Here is a 15418-nt window from a genome sequence, read left to right as displayed (position 1 = left end):
ACAGCTCTCTGCTCTGCACACACTCTGCTCCATGTGGCTTGAGCCTCATGTGTTGCTCCTGTTTGGACAACAAGGCAATCAGATCTGTGTTAAATGCAGCCTCACACTGGGCTCCGCACTGATTGGTGTGTCAACACAGGCCGGATTTCAACTGCCTGCTCAAATGTGACTGTGTTTGTTGTGCCACCCATTCACATCCGACTCAGATCTCCTGAATAGGTGAGAGCGGGCTCATCAGATTTGAGCAGGCAGTGCTAATCTAGCCCATGTTGACACACCGATCAGAAGAGAACAGAGTGGGAATCTGGATTTCTGACAGAAAAGCTGCCTGTGCCCTCAAATACAGTGAATATGCTACTTAATAGTTGTTGTCTAAAAAGGAAAAAATATTTCCTTTTTGTTTGAGCCACACTTTGATATCACGTGTCATTGATTTCTCTGGCTGTTGAAAGAAATGTATGATTTGATCCAGCAGTTCAAATGAAGAGGTGTCCGGTTCAGGGGAGCTCTCTGGAGGATTTGGTGCTGCTGGTTGGTTTGGGGAGGTGGCAGCACGAGAAGGAGGAGAGTCACAACCAAATCACTGCAATTAGTGATAGAAGCAAAGGAAACTAGTGCCCCCCAGTGTTTGCTTGATATATGAATAGTTTCTGTAAACCGATGTGAAAGGTTTGGATTTAAAACTCTAAACTATTAGGAAGTCTCTTTTTTTGTCATCCAATGTATTTTGAATTTATACTTTTGGTACCAATTATACAATCAAACCTCACTCCAAATGCAGACACACTGATTTATTCTGTCTTCTGCAGATTCACTGTTTTATCAAATCAAATCCTGGACGTGTTTGACGTGAGGCAGGAAGTCCACCAGACTCTGGTTGTTCATCCATGACTTGAAAAGAGGCTGGAATGCCATCTAGAGGTTACATATCTAATTGTTATCTACCGCAACATAATCACTTAAAATATTTCATCAAATATCCAATCATATTTAATCAATGCTAAGAGGTGGAAATTAAAAATTTCCTTGAGCTTCATCCCTGGACTGGTGTCTCATTCATGGATGAATGTCTTCAAGATATTCCTTTCAGTGGCAATTCTCTATGGAGAAGCACTAAGACTGTATTGACCTACATTAGTTCATGTATTTTCAGCATACGGTATGTCCTCGGCTATTCTTCCTTGATGTGACTCAATATCCATAATCCCTTTGTGTAGGCTGGATTGATCTCGCATTCGTCTCTCTGTCACTGGACCGTCTCCATGGGCAGCTTGCTATCAATGTGTAACCAAGGTAAGCCAGGAAGGTCACGTGACTTCCAGGATTTCACAGGGACTCATTGTGCTGCATCTTCCTCTTTGTAGACTGCAGGATGAAATGTTACAGACTCGTGGCATACAGCAGGATAATGATGAATCATTATGAGAAATTCAAATTTAAAACATGCCTTTGTTGAAGTGTATAGCGGCATCAGTATTAACTTATTCAAAAGCCCTATGTGAGTCTGTATCGATGAAAGAATAAGGTACAGACATGATTTCTTCTGACAAAGTGCCAGCCTGCTAGACATTTTAATAACTTCATCTGAATATCCCATTGAGCCTAATGAGCGATACATCCTTCCCCCCCGGAGCCACAGTCCTGTCTCTGTGGGAACCAGCTGATAGCAGGTAGACTTTGCCCTGAAGGGGAACAACCGATCCAGGAAGAGCAGAGAACCAGATTCCTGGCCGTCACCGCAGAGGTAAGCCACGCTACAATAGATTAGAGCTGTAATTAATTGATATATGTGAGCAGACTTTAAGTCAAACAGCAATTGATCACTTTTTGAAGAGGGTGTCTTTTGAAAGTACTTAATACATCATACACATTAAGTGATGTTCGAGCCTTTTGGTCATGTTAGCGAACAGAAACAAAGTTCACTTGTCATTCAGTTATTAAAAAGAATGTGGTTTGATATGCTTGTTATTTTGTGAAGTCCAATGTTTTACAGTCTCAGTAATGGTTTCCTATTTCCACTCAGTGTGATCAATGCTTTACTGTAGTTTTATGTTGTACAGAGCTTGTCACTGTGTAGCTTATCATTACTCCATTTCTTTTATGATTACGGAAAAATTAGGAGCTGTAAAGTCTCGTGTCTTCAGTATAAAGTTGGCTCAGAAGTCTGAGATCAGTCTCCCATAGGGATTGTTGGCTTGTATATACAAAATCACTGCGTTTACTGTCTGCCTGTCCCTCTTGATGATAACTGAATTTCCTCTGAGATCAATTAACCACAACCTATTTGGCCATTAAATATAGATACAGCTCTATTAAATGGAGGCTTAAGGCCATAATTATGGATGTTAGTCATGGATGGCTCTCAGTGTTTGTGTGATGCATCATTTTGTAATTACCCATTTATTTGTTCCACAGTGACATTGCCCCATTTGCCAATTTAACATCCCAGATGAAAGTTCTGACACTGTTCAAAATGATGCATTTGTGTCTCAGTCAGTCGTGACCTTAACTTACCTGTTTGTCTGATGTCTCTCCTCTGTCTCCGTCAATGAGAAGATCTCATACCTTTTAGCAGAATGGACCAAACTAATGGCAGCAGTAAAGGTGGATACGGACCTCGTCCTCCTCCATACAACGTTCATGATAATGGAGACAGCCCCTATACAGGGATGAGCTATCAGGTTGGTAGTAGGAGGAAAAGGGGAACGAGAGAGAGTTGAATTTCATTTCTGCCTGTTTATTTTAGGTTTTAGAATATCCACCTATTAGTTCAGCATCAGACAAAATCACACACCACCACTCTTTGATCACAGGATCGTTATAAAACCTGAATCATAAAAATGTCCATAAGCACTGTTTGCACATTTGATTACACAAAAATGATGGATTTTCTCTCATTAATTCAACACTGTTGACATGATTTTAGATTTTTTTTTCTTTCATGATTTTTCTTCAAAGGCTAAATTCTCTAGAGATGTAGTTTGAGCTGTCTGTCATGTTTGGATGGCCCAGGTGGGGAAAGGCAATGTTGCAGTGGTCTCTCCCCCTGGCACCTATGGTCAGGAAGCAGCAGCAGCCGGAGGGAGCCAGCAGTATGGTGAAGCTCCACCTGACTATTCCTATGACTCAGAGGATACAGGCTTCAGTGACGGTGCCATAAGGAGAGGTGAGAACGGACAGACTAAGATAAATCAATGTTTTTTGTCTCCGTGGTCAGAGCTGAAAAGGAATAAACAATATTTACTCCTTAATTTGCTTTCCAGTGTTTCCTTAAAATTGATTTGGAATTGCAAATTGTTCCCTGATCTGTGGTGTAGCCTGCCGCAGCTCTCCACCTCCCACACAACACAATCATTTAAATGAGAGGATGAAACGCGGGTTGGGTGAAAACAACCATTTTGCAATGTGGTGCAGCATAAACAACCCCACCTGCCCGCCTGCTTCGCCCTGGCAGATGTTTTTGTCATTGTTATCCGTCTCTCCCCTGTCTGTTTACCTGTTTACCTCTGTCAGTCGTGCCTCTGTACGTGTCTGTGTCTTTCTCTCTGAGCAGGTTTCATAAGGAAAGTCTACCTGACCTTGATGATTCAGCTGCTGGTGACGGTCGGGATCATCTGTGCTTTTCTTTACTGGTGAGGCACCATCACTCAAGGGAATTCCTTTCTTAAAAGACAGGAGTCCATGACAGGCACCTATCAATCTTTCCACCTGTAGTGTGTAGACTGTCAATATTTATAAGGCACCCAACGTGAGAGTAGCACAATACCATCGTTGTCCCCGCAAAAACTCTGAGCATGCAACACAGCACTGCTCAGATCATCATGAATATGTGGAGCTGAGACAAGTTGGTGGAGTATAAAAGAGCGTAATATTTTAGCTGGCAGTTTTGTGAAAGCTTTATATGTTTTGTATAATGGATGTGGTAAAACACAGCTACAGTAATTTCTTTTCATAAATTGTATTCAACCCCCGTGTGCACAATGCTCTGTCCTCTGTTAATATTTAATAAAATCATTCCTCCGCTCCTATCAAAGAGATGGCTCCGCTATTAAACACTCCCCTCTCCCTCCCTTCTTTTTTTATCAAATAACAGGGACCCTCTGAGGGAATGGACTTATGACAACTACTGGTTCTCCTACGTCATGATGTAAGCCTTCCTAAACATTCAGCTTGATTGTCTACATGTTGTCGTTTTAACCACTCTGACCATCTACAAATCTCCAGTTCGGTGGGTTAGCTGAACAAAAGTGTTGCTCATGGAAATCCATAGAAGAAAGTCGCAAACCGTCTACCCTGAAGCCTGAATCCAGACGCTGCCAGCACCGACGTGCATTAATAATGCACTGACTGAATTCTCACATAGAACATGCTGTTTTTTTTCTGTTTATAGCCTGTTTATCTGCTATTTACGACACACTCTATATTCTCTGTGAAATAGGATGTCCACGATGGTGCTCATCATTGCCATGTCCTGCTGTACCAACCTCCGTCGTGGAGTTCCCCTCAATTTTATCGCCCTCAGCCTGTTTGTGAGTCGAAGCAGTGCCAGCCAGGCATCAAATTAAACCCACACCACACCTGCTCTATTTCTGTTTTTTCTCATCTTTGTCATGTATTTACTTTCCATTTGTCTCCCCATCCTTCTCTCTCGCTCCCTCTCGGCCTCTGTCGCAGACGATCGTAGAGGGCCTGATGCTTGGATCTGTGGCAGTGTGAGTATTTGATTCCAAGGCTGAATCCCCACCTGATGCCGACTCATTTACACAATAACAGCCCGATTTGATCCATATCTGGTGGTGTATTCGGTGTCAGTAATAAAGCCATCAACCCTGATCAGATGTTATCATCCCTGGTTTACCAAATTAAAAAGCATATGGAATTATATTGTGCAGGTTTTTGGTTGAAGATGAATCAGAAGCAACACAAACGGTTCAAAACCAATTTTTCTGTGCTGGTGTCTGTGTAAACACAAGTTACCTTTTCCATCAGGGAGACATCTCTTTTCTAGAACCATGTCACTCTGTCAGGAAAGGCATCAGCTGAGGCCTGACTATCAATAATACATTCAAATTATAATATTTATAGGATATCGCCATAAATGAAATGAACGTAGGGAATACATTATGCACACATCCACATCCATTGGGGGTCTCTGCCATCACTCCAGCTGAGACGTATAATACTGAATATTAAATGGAGAAAATGCCACATTTCTTAGAAGAAAGAAATGTTTCCTTTTTAGGATAAAACAGAATCCCACTGTTCATGTATCCTCTCTGCCTGCCGACTAGTTAGACATGATACTATGGGGTGCCTTTCCCGTCCCATATCTGTGTGATATTTCTGTCTGCAGGTACTTTGATGCCGAAGCTGTTATGTGGGCTGTGGGGGCAACGGCGCTGGTGTCCTTTGCCTTGAGTCTGTTTGCTATGCAGTCAAAGGTAAGATCTGTCACACACTCTGAGCTCAATTTGCGGTGTTGTCGAAAGTGAAATTTCATAAACTGCGTTGACTTTGCTATGCAGTCACTGGTAAATTTCCATATACTGAGCTGAAAAAAGTCTTAAGCTGAGCTGTTGGCCATATTTTCTACACGCAGTCACTGGCAAAAAGCTTAGAAGTCAGATGGGGTTTCTGTCCAGGCAAAAGTGTGATTACTGCTGAGATCAGTGTGTTTGCCAATCAAGTTAATTCCTTGTGTCCAGTGGTGGGACAGAGTTAAACCTCTGCCTGGGCCTCCTCCCATAAATCTTGAGTTCAGAAATGGCCTGGAGCCTTTTGTTATCTGCTAAACCCACTGTCTCTCTTTTTTGTCTTTCTCCTTTCGATGTGAACTGTCTAATAAAGCAAACACACCTTAGGATGAATCTTTAAAAAGGGCCTTTTGGGGACTCGCTGGGAGACATGATGCTCCTTCAGCAAGATATATTTTAATATTGTAAAGGTCAGTTCTGGTGTGTTTTGTGCAATGGCATGCACTTCAGGATTAGAAAATACGAATGACTTGCATTCCTGATCTCTCATCCAGCATCCTATCAAAAACTAACAATAATAAAACAGGTGAATGTGATAAATAAAAGGCCTTTCTTAGAAAGACATTTCTATATTGTTTGCGTGAATCTTAAATATTTTTAAAAGTATTAATCTTGCACAGAGATGTCACTTATCTAAGTAACAATTGGAAGTTTCATTTGAAGTTGTGAATGTTTTATTAGTAAAGAGTGAATGTGCACATGTGAGGAGACCCTCTGAGAATCAGCACGCCGACAGTTTGGCTCGCTGCTTCAATAAATGGCTCATATTCAGAACAAAAGTTATTATACAACCAGTGGGATGAAAAATTAGACAAGTGAAATAGATGTGGCCAAATTTAAATTGTGTCAAAGTCCCTCATAATTGCTTTTAAATGTATTTTGGCATTTCACACATTTTGCTACTTATTGCATCTGCACACATTTATTCTGTCTGATTAGATTTGATAAAATGAGCGAGCAGGTGTCTAATGATCATACTGAGAATATATCCCGTTTTAAATGCTCTTTACTCATTATTCATCTGTAGCTGGAAGGCAAGTGCAGAGTGAGCAGTCGCTACCACAAACACTTATGGTTTGTTTTTTTAACTGTAGTTTGCCCTGGTGTTCACCCTGCGCACAGAGCTTTGCTTGTTTGTTGTCTCTGTCGCTGTCATATAAATGTCACACAGAATGCCTTGAATGTTTTGTCGTAGCTCCTCAGGTGATCACTGTAAGCCGTTCTCCTGGAGTGACTGCCATGTCTTCTCTGTCAGTCTGAGAGGGATGCAGGCCAAGAGGCCTCCTCCACTGCCCTCCCCGATGCCTGCATGGCATCTTGTTGATTAATTATCCAGGATCTTTGTATCCAGAATCGTTTCCTTGTGCATTGAACTGCAATATGTCTTCATCATTGAGTAAATTACCATGCATCACAGCAAAGCTGCAATGCAGACAACTCTCTCTGCCCCGGCTCTTATGGCAATGATGAGTTTAAACAAGAGATGTGTCTACAGTTTTCTGTTTGAGAGGCTCGTCACATTCACTGTCACTCTCTCTTTTCCCCCACCCCTTTCTGGCACCAGTGGGACTTCACTGCAGCAAGCGGGAGCCTGTGGGTGTTTGGCTGGACCCTCCTTTCATTTGCATTACTTTGTGGAATCTTCCGATCTCAGGTAAATCAAGGAGTCGTTGTGTTCACACCTATATTTCCAGCGAGAACAGGTTTGAAATGCAGTGCAGAGGTGCGCAGTTCAAAGGCAGACACACAGCTTTTATTCCCAGGATGTACTGGCACTGACCTGTGTGCTGAGCAGACTATAAAGAAGAGAGTGTGCGCTTTCAAACCTCAGGAGTTACACTGATCTCAGACTGATGCATTTAAATGTACACTGCCGTTTACTGTGACAGCTGTTGGTGTTTAAGCCTGAAGCAGGAAATCTACAAGAGGAGGCATTTCATTGATTTAAAACTATCTTTAAATGCAACAAATTAACTGGAACAGGAAATAAACACTGTTGTCTTAAAGGATATTGTGTCTATCCTCTATCAGGCTTTATTATCATATTTAAAGTAGAGAACAACCAGACAGGAAAGTGGGATGAAAGTCTGCTCAAATTTCAGCTTCCACCTAATGGATATTGTATCTGCAGCAAGAACTGGCCAGACTGAAACTAACAACCATTTCATTATAAAAAGGGGATTTCTTTTTTTTAAACTGTAGAGGAGACTGGGGATGGTTGTAACAGCATCACTTTCACCAGTAAGGGATAACATTAGAGTGATCGATATCATGTGTTCCCACTCACTACACTCCCTGACACTGCATGTGAATTTGCATGGCTGTGACAATACGTGTGTAGGTTTTAGAGCTAGTATCGATATCGTTGAAGTTGAATTATGTAACTTGTATAAGATGAAAGAGCAGGTTGTTACAGTAGGTAAAATATGAGTCATCAGTGTTTAATAGTGACTAACGGGTGAGGATAGTTCTAACACCTTTTATCTTTGTTGTTTTATCAAGTGTCATTAATCTTTCCTGGAACTGTACATGGACTATGAGCTGCTTCTGACCTTGTGCTGAAGGTTTCCATTACATACATACATTCACTGGTATTATCAGAAGATGTTCTTTAAGACAGCTTTCTAATTTTAGGATACACACCACTGTCACTGTTCTTCATTTAGCCATCAGTGACTGGTTCTTTTTCTTCATACTGAACCACAGAAAGATGCTTTAGTGCTTGCATAGATGCATGTTTTTTTTGGTTTGGTCTCAGTTTTTAATTTTTAATCTCATTGTTACAATTTACCCCCCAGGTTGTCTTACAACCTACCCTGGTAGTGGGGTATAGGTTATAACAGTGGCACTCGTTGCATTTGACATCAAATAGTGAATTCTGTGATATAGTTTTAGAAGTTTAAGGCACTGCTTATTTGTAGAGAACAAATGAGGGTCCTCGGTCTCCCTCTATGTTACTTTCATTTACTGCAGAAATAGTCACAAAGCAGGATAAAGGCCATTGTGTTGCTGAATGCCTCTGATGATTGTGTGTCTGATTCTTTCAACAGTATCTTTACATTCTGTACGCCTGCCTGGGAACCTTGCTGTTTTCCTTAGTAAGTACAAACTTTCATGACAAAAATTTCAATTGGAAGAACAAATCATCACCAAAAAGACAGCTTAATGTGAAGTGAGTGGAAGTGATGTAAGGTTTGATCCCAAGGCCAAGCTGCCTGCCACCAGTGTTTGTCACAGCAGTTAGTGTACAGGGAGAGACGCTGATTTCCTTGTGCCCTTTAATTTCAATTATGCACCACATAACAGCAGTGGGCTTCATTTTCACAGCCACCTCTCTGTGTGCCTGTGGCATTAACAGCAAATGTTGTGACCCATCCCGTCAACTGGTGGAACAAACTGCGACTGCACACAGAGCTGAACAGGCTGTCAGCAGCAAGTCACAACTTATTTTCAGCTGCACAACTCTGACTACATGATTATTTATATGGCCTGTTTATCAGCACAGTCCGCTCTCTCAAAGATATACTGCCGTGCTTTCTCTTAGACCAATTCCTGCAACCGATGCTCTGTCTTTTTTTCTTTTCTTTTTTCCCTGTGACACAAACACTCTCCACTCAGATGGCATCGCAGGTCGTATGTGTCATGTTGAAGCATCTCATCTCTGTGTCTCTCTGCAGTACTTGGTGTTTGATACACAGCTTATCCTGGGCGGGAAGCACAGGAGGTATGAAGTGTCTCCTGAGGAGTATGTGTTTGCTGCCCTGAACCTCTATTTGGACATTGTCAACCTGTTCCTGCTCCTGCTGCAGCTCATCGGCCTCTGTCGCTAACTCCACAGCTCTTTGAGTGACATCGCAAAAAAACCAAACTCCTTCCATTTTCATATCAAACTGTGAAATGTAGACTCAAATTGAAATAAGATTGAAAAACCACCACAAAACTATTTTTATATTTAACAATATATGATGATGTACTGTGTGGAACATGTTTTTTTAATCATGCTTAATAATGAGTCCTATTTAATGTTTCTGGTGCCTTGTAACAAGAGAATGAAATTTAAATACAGCTGTTTTTTCAGTAATGTTGTCAAAGTAGCTCTGTCATTCTGATTGGTTTACATTAAGCTTAAACTCAATTAAAACACAGAATCTGTCGGCTTGTCTGGAGCACCTGTCTCAACTGTACAAATTTAAAACACACACACACAAATCAAAACTCAACACATAGTTTATTGGCATCACACATCAAACATTTTTCATATAAAGAGGGAATGTATCAAGTATAGACTATGAAAGTGCAAATAGCATTTCAAGGATTAGTTGCTTTACAATAGAAAATCTCAATGTGTTACAAAATGTTATATGCCATTTTAAAATAAATCACCTGGACATTAGAGGTGAAATACAAAGGAAGTACAAATTCCATTTAGACTTGTACCCATCTCATGCACAGCATACTCTAGCACAAAAGGGCAACACGTGTTATCTGCTGTTTAACCAACTTACATTAACCACGTTAGCCCAACTAATCATATGGCACTCAGTTTCTCAACTTCAAGACACTTGTCAAAGTATCGCTACTTTTAGATTTAATGTGGCTCTATACATCTGCAGGAGAGGAAAAGTCATTTACTTCAAACATTAGTCTGTGCAAAATACCAAAGAAAACACTGATGTGTTCATTTTATACTGGTTACTGGTCCCTTAATGGATCAGTTTCATTTGAAATAAATACCTACTTAAATTGCAACTTTCCTCCATTTTAGTGTCTTCAGGTAAGATAATAGATACACATACAGTAGGTCAACTCATTCCAAAGTCAATACAGTGATTTTAGATTCTAAAACAACTATTTCCAAATGTAGGGCAAGAGGCCCTACTGCACAAAACCAGTGAACTAAAATCTTTTTTTTAATATAAATTTGGGAGCAAGATTTGAAAGTATAACCTTAACTGTTACCCATAATACCAAATCATGGAAAAACAGTGTTTTTCATTAACATTGTACAACTTGAACCAACAAAAAGCCTCATGCTACAAATATTTTGATGAAAAAAAATCATGTCTGCAGTCTACAAAGTTTATGTTAGAGAAATAATTTTAAGGTAACAGGTGTTTGTTTTGTTTACACTGTAAATACTGTGTGATTAGCACTCAAAAAATATGTGAAAAAGGATGAAATAACGGTGATTGACATAAAGGCACTGTATCTCTAACTGTGTAGAGAACTGTTTCAAGAACATGGACTCCCCATGTGTTTAAGATGCAAAACACATTCACATTATCTCCATGCATGACCCTGCAGTCCGAGACATAGGCAGAGCTCTAACAGGGCTTTGCTTATGTTACACTTAAATAAGACCCAGAGATTAATTACAATGACTTGATTGATTTATTCACCAAAAGTGTGATTGCTTGATTATCTCTCCTCACAGGCCTCGCTGCTGTGTATAAACAAGACTACTCACTGTCTACTCAGTCTGTCACGCTCCTCATTCATCTGCAGTGCTCAAACTTTAATTTAAGACAAGCTGCAGAGGAATTCAGAATACGCTTTTACAAAGGTGTGAAGTGTGATGCTGAGCAGCCCTCTGGGCCTGTCAGCAGCTGTTGTTGTTGAAGCTGGAAAGACATTTCCAACTGAAAGTGTTTTAGGATAGAGGCTTTGAGATGAATAATCACTGTGAAATGTTTTTGGGCCACCTCCTGTTCATTTGAATAATTAATCAAAAGTGAATGTGAATGTTTCACATAATTAACTACAAAACCATTATGGTCTTAAACTACAGATTTACACAGCACACTACAGCCTTTTAACGGTGAGATTTGAAAATTTCACTCAGTTGCAATCTCAAAGAAAAATATGGCTTGAGACATTCACATTAAAAGTTTAGCTGACTTGTTTGGAGATTGTAATGAAACAGGCACAATTTGCTTTGAAGAATCCACTTGGTGACTGCAAACTGTGCTTGTGCTAGTCAGTGTTTGGCACCTATAAAGTAGGCAGATATGGACAATGAGAACTATTTCTCAGCCGGTACTCCGCAGATTGAATATTGGATATTAATCTGCTCCCTATGTCCGGGTGAAAAAATCTCCCTCAGACCTGATCCAGACACATACAGTAGGCTTTTACTCCAGTGGAAAAATAATAGTATTACCAGCACAAGGCCTAAGTCTCTAAATCTCTTATCTCCTCTTAAAAATGGTTTAAGAAAAAGCAAGTTATTCTTATATCTATAAAGCACAGAATAATTTTAGGAAATATATCACTGAAATTTATAATCAAATGTAATCTCTCCTTCAGTTAGTGCCTTATTTCCAGAAGGACTGGTTTACTTGGAGGGTGATAATACAGTCAACGTAGGAAACTAATCTGTCTGCTGGACTAAGCTAAGTGTCTAAAAACTTCCTCCACTTTCCAACCAAGCATGAACTGACACATTCTTCGTTCTATATACATTCCTCCTGAACAGCCACTATTCCTCAACTTAGTTTTTTTTTTTTGCAATCGCTAGTGGTTTTTGGCCTTTCTGGAAAAAAATAAAAAATAAAAAACTTCATCGCATCTTAGCCAATCAGATCATACCAGGTGCACTTGCTCCTCCCACTCAGAGGAGCTGGTGCTGGGCAGCTGGTCGGATACAGAGTCACAGCACGGAGTGTCGACATGGCAAACCTTCTGGCCTCCACGCTCAGCGGCGTCTCCACCTGCGGCCATGTAAGGTAGTGGCATGGTGACAAGGTCTAACTGTGTCGGCCTCTCGGCAACGCCACAGTCTTTTTCCTCCATGTCGCTCAGTCTCTGAGAGCAGAAACCTACATCTGCCCTCACTTCCTGAGGCCGGACAACAACGCTGGCTTTCTCATCATCTTGCAGGCAGCCACCTCCACCAAGATGGAGCGCTGGGTTCGAGTCGGTGTCGGAGGAGGTTGACGGAACCAGGGTGATGCCTTGAGGATTCATGTCATGGAACCAAGCCATGATGTTGCCCAGCAGGTTTGCATTTGCAGCTATCGCAGAAGATGAGGACGGGTCATGGCTGCCGAATGTAGTTGAGTCTACCGTGTCACTGGAAGAAGAGAAGAGGCCTGTCGACGAGTTGCTGCCAACTGGAGCTACTGGTATTGGCATAGAGGCCCCGTAGGCCCGGTGGCGACTGTCACAGTGCTGTACAGAGGTGGATACAGTGGTGGTAGCAGAGTACTGGCTGCTGATATTGATGTTGCCAAGTCTTGCCAAGTTATCTCCAAGCTCCAGCAGTTCTGAGCTGCTTAGGGAGGCTCTGGGGACCTCTACACCAGGAGCACTCTGTTCAAGCCTGGAAGGCAAGGACGTGCCAATGGCGCCAAGTGAGGCTTCATTGGCAAGGACCTCGTGGGTAGACTCAATCCCTGAAATGCCAGAGTCCTGGAGAGACAGCTGAATGGCCAAAAGGATGTTAGGGTCATCATCATCCAAGGAACCAAGACCCTGTAAAAGAAAAAGAACGATACACCGTCACTGATTCAAAGTTCCTCCATCCAGGCCACATTGGTTTCATCTAGTTAAAGCAGCTCAACTAAAACCAGCACCACCTTTTTGTGAGGAAATCAGAAGCAGCAGTAGCTTCTAACTGCTGATATAAACCTGCTGTACACCATCTACAGGCAAGGAAAATAATGTTGTTTCAGCTTCCTGGATTGTTTAACAACTGCTGTGCTTTGTGCCTTGTGTGTTTTTTTCAAGTTTTATATTTCACAACTCCAACATAGTAAAAGACATGGTTGCAATATTACATATTTTTTCCGTCAACAAATCCCATGAAATAACAATAATTTAATCTCTCATACTCCGTTCTGACTTCTCCAGTCTGTGGCTGTCACTGCCACAATCACTGTGATGAATGAAAATGTCACCTGGTCTAACAGTGCGATGTGTTTTCCATCGTCTCTGAACAGCAATGCAGGTTTTCACATCGAAAATGTAAGAAAATCTTATCTTGTTTTTTTTACATTATGTGCATGTATTTGATCTGTTTATTTTTTACCAGTCAGACATCACATAATATCTGCAAGACTGTCGCCAAACCTTACTCAAAAGGCATCAAAATTTGTCCTGCTCGACCGTCAGTTCTGCAGCCACACACTTCTATGAATATTGACTCCACATTTGACAGCCTGTAAAAATGCAATTGGAAGAAGGCCATTCCTTTTTTCTAAATGACTTTTTATAGTTGCCTTTAGAAATAACAAAAATCAAACAAATCTGGTCCAGTTAAACGTTGTTATGAAAGCACTATCAAGACACAGTGGCTATGAGGGAAAAAGTCCCAGACATCGTTTCATCTACTTTAATGCTGTACTTTTTTTTTTTAATATTATCTTAAACGTTTTACAGGCTGAAAGCCTTGGATAGAGATGAAAATGTGCACTTACCATCAGAGGACCTTGTCGCCGTCCACCTCCAACATCTTGTGTGTCTTTGGTGAAAAAGAAATGGACAAAACGCCTACAGTCAAAACACTCATTAAACCAAATCTTTACTGCAACACTAAGATAGCAATTTAGCACATACTAATTACCCCATTTAGGAAAATCGTATTTATTTTAGAGAACACTGCAAGATGATCACATAATAAGCAACCTGACAAAGGATGTGCCTTGGCACAACAGAACCTATTCGCTGGCTTGAAAACTGCAAACTGGGTCCAACTTTCATTCCAGACGGTCATAAACAAAGCAGCTTTGTGATGGATGACATTGACGGATCAGGAGTATTGGCTTGTTCAACTTGAGCACTACCACTACCTTAATTTGTCCCATGTACATATCAGAGTATCAAAAACTGAGAGCAGAATCCTCGATCAATGTACTTTGATGTACGTAGATATATAAATATATAGACCCATGTTTGTTGCATTAGTCTTCACTCTAATTTCCTGACGCCTCTCCACGTTATCATGAAAAGGAAAAACACCAGTAACTGTCAACATGCCTTTTATGTATGCATAATATGATCAGGTTACAGAAATATTTAAAGGTACAGTTAGATTTTTTTTTTCCTAATATTGTAATCTAATATTCTATCTAATTTAGCTGAGACAACACACAGTGAGAATGCAGATGAAAGACTGAGAGGAGCAATCTGCTTTAGATAATATAGAATATTGTACCTGTAATAAAGAATGTAACTTTGGGGGGAAAAAATTAAGAAACTCCAGAGGAGCAACACTGTTTGTTCACTACTGTACCTAAAGTGCTGTCGCTGGGGTCATCAGGGTCAGGGGTGTTGCTACGCAGACTGGACATGTCGCCTCGCCTCCGCTGCCTATGTCTCCGTCTGTACTGGAACTCTGCATACTCCTACATCATCAGCAAAAAAATTTATTTTAATAAACCAGCAACAGTTGGGTGACAAACACACTATACAGTACTTGCAGTTCATCCGGTCACCATGTACCCAACTCTTATAAGGAACATATCGCTGTAAGACTGGGAAAAAAGAAAAACTGTCATACTGCTGATGTGGGACTGCAGCATATTTGCCTCGATCCATGTCCAGATTTCTAGTTACAAACAAAATATGAATATATAAACTGGTGGGAACCTTGATTTATGTGGCGAAGCACTTTGCTTCAAATCTGGTCTGCGTCTTCTCTTCCAGAAAAGATCAACACCCAGAGACTGCCTCAAGCCCTTTCATCTCCAGACCTTCAAAACTTAGGATCCAGTCTGGACTGAATCCAATTACACACACTCACTGGTAGGGAATAGAAAATTAAGCAACAGGAGGACTGAGGTTCAGATGTGTGAAAAACTATGTGTGTATATGCCTGACTGATCTCAAAAATAACCATGAATACCTCATCAAGCATGAAAATGATGTAAAGAAAAAGTTGATTA

The 15418-nt window shown here is 40.9% G+C and overlaps 2 protein-coding genes across 4 annotated transcripts in view; one reads left to right on the top strand and one right to left on the bottom strand.

The window, feature by feature from the left end:
- The first annotated feature begins 1613 nt into the window (after positions 1–1613).
- On the top strand, positions 1614–9511 carry LOC146972394 (protein lifeguard 1). The gene is made up of 11 exons (XM_085802571.1): positions 1614–1744; positions 2557–2681; positions 3013–3166; positions 3554–3632; positions 4094–4147; positions 4439–4529; positions 4675–4712; positions 5354–5441; positions 7099–7188; positions 8585–8632; positions 9212–9511. The coding sequence occupies exons 2-11, from the start codon at positions 2577–2579 to the stop codon at positions 9362–9364; spliced, it is 900 nt and encodes a 299-aa protein (XP_085658697.1). The 5' UTR covers positions 1614–1744; positions 2557–2576; the 3' UTR covers positions 9365–9511.
- Positions 9512–9745: 234 nt separating this feature from the next.
- The window catches only part of ankib1b (ankyrin repeat and IBR domain containing 1b), a 39992-nt gene continuing 34319 nt past the window's right edge, over positions 9746–15418 (bottom strand). For 2 of the 3 annotated variants that reach the window (XM_085802566.1, XM_085802567.1), the window contains exons 18-20: positions 14767–14878; positions 13952–13995; positions 9746–13007 (exon numbers count right to left, since the gene is read on the bottom strand). In XM_085802566.1, the coding sequence (XP_085658692.1) occupies positions 12117–13007; positions 13952–13995; positions 14767–14878 (1047 nt within the window). In that variant the 3' untranslated portion in view covers positions 9746–12116. Of the gene's footprint in view, positions 13008–13951; positions 13998–14766; positions 14879–15418 lie in introns of all 3 variants that reach the window. The other variant, XM_085802568.1, reaches the window with a different exon arrangement.

The sequence above is a fragment of the Trachurus japonicus genome, chromosome 16 (assembly GCF_045865225.1).
Source record: "Trachurus japonicus isolate A0001 chromosome 16, Traja_1.0".
Lineage (NCBI taxonomy): Eukaryota > Metazoa > Chordata > Actinopteri > Carangiformes > Carangidae > Trachurus > Trachurus japonicus.
This window is presented reverse-complemented; position numbering and strand designations above follow the sequence as displayed.

What these genes read in the sequence shown, in the direction of transcription:
- LOC146972394 (XM_085802571.1), top strand. Translation starts at nt 2,577, where the DNA reads ATGGACCAAACTAATGGCAGCAGTAAAGGTGGATACGGACCTCGTCCT. An exon ending in TTATCGCCCTCAGCCTGTTT is followed by an intron (nt 4,530 to 4,674) that starts GTGAGTCGAAGC and finishes CCTCTGTCGCAG; the next exon opens with ACGATCGTAGAGGGCCTGAT. An exon ending in ATGCTTGGATCTGTGGCAGT is followed by an intron (nt 4,713 to 5,353) that starts GTGAGTATTTGA and finishes TTCTGTCTGCAG; the next exon opens with GTACTTTGATGCCGAAGCTG.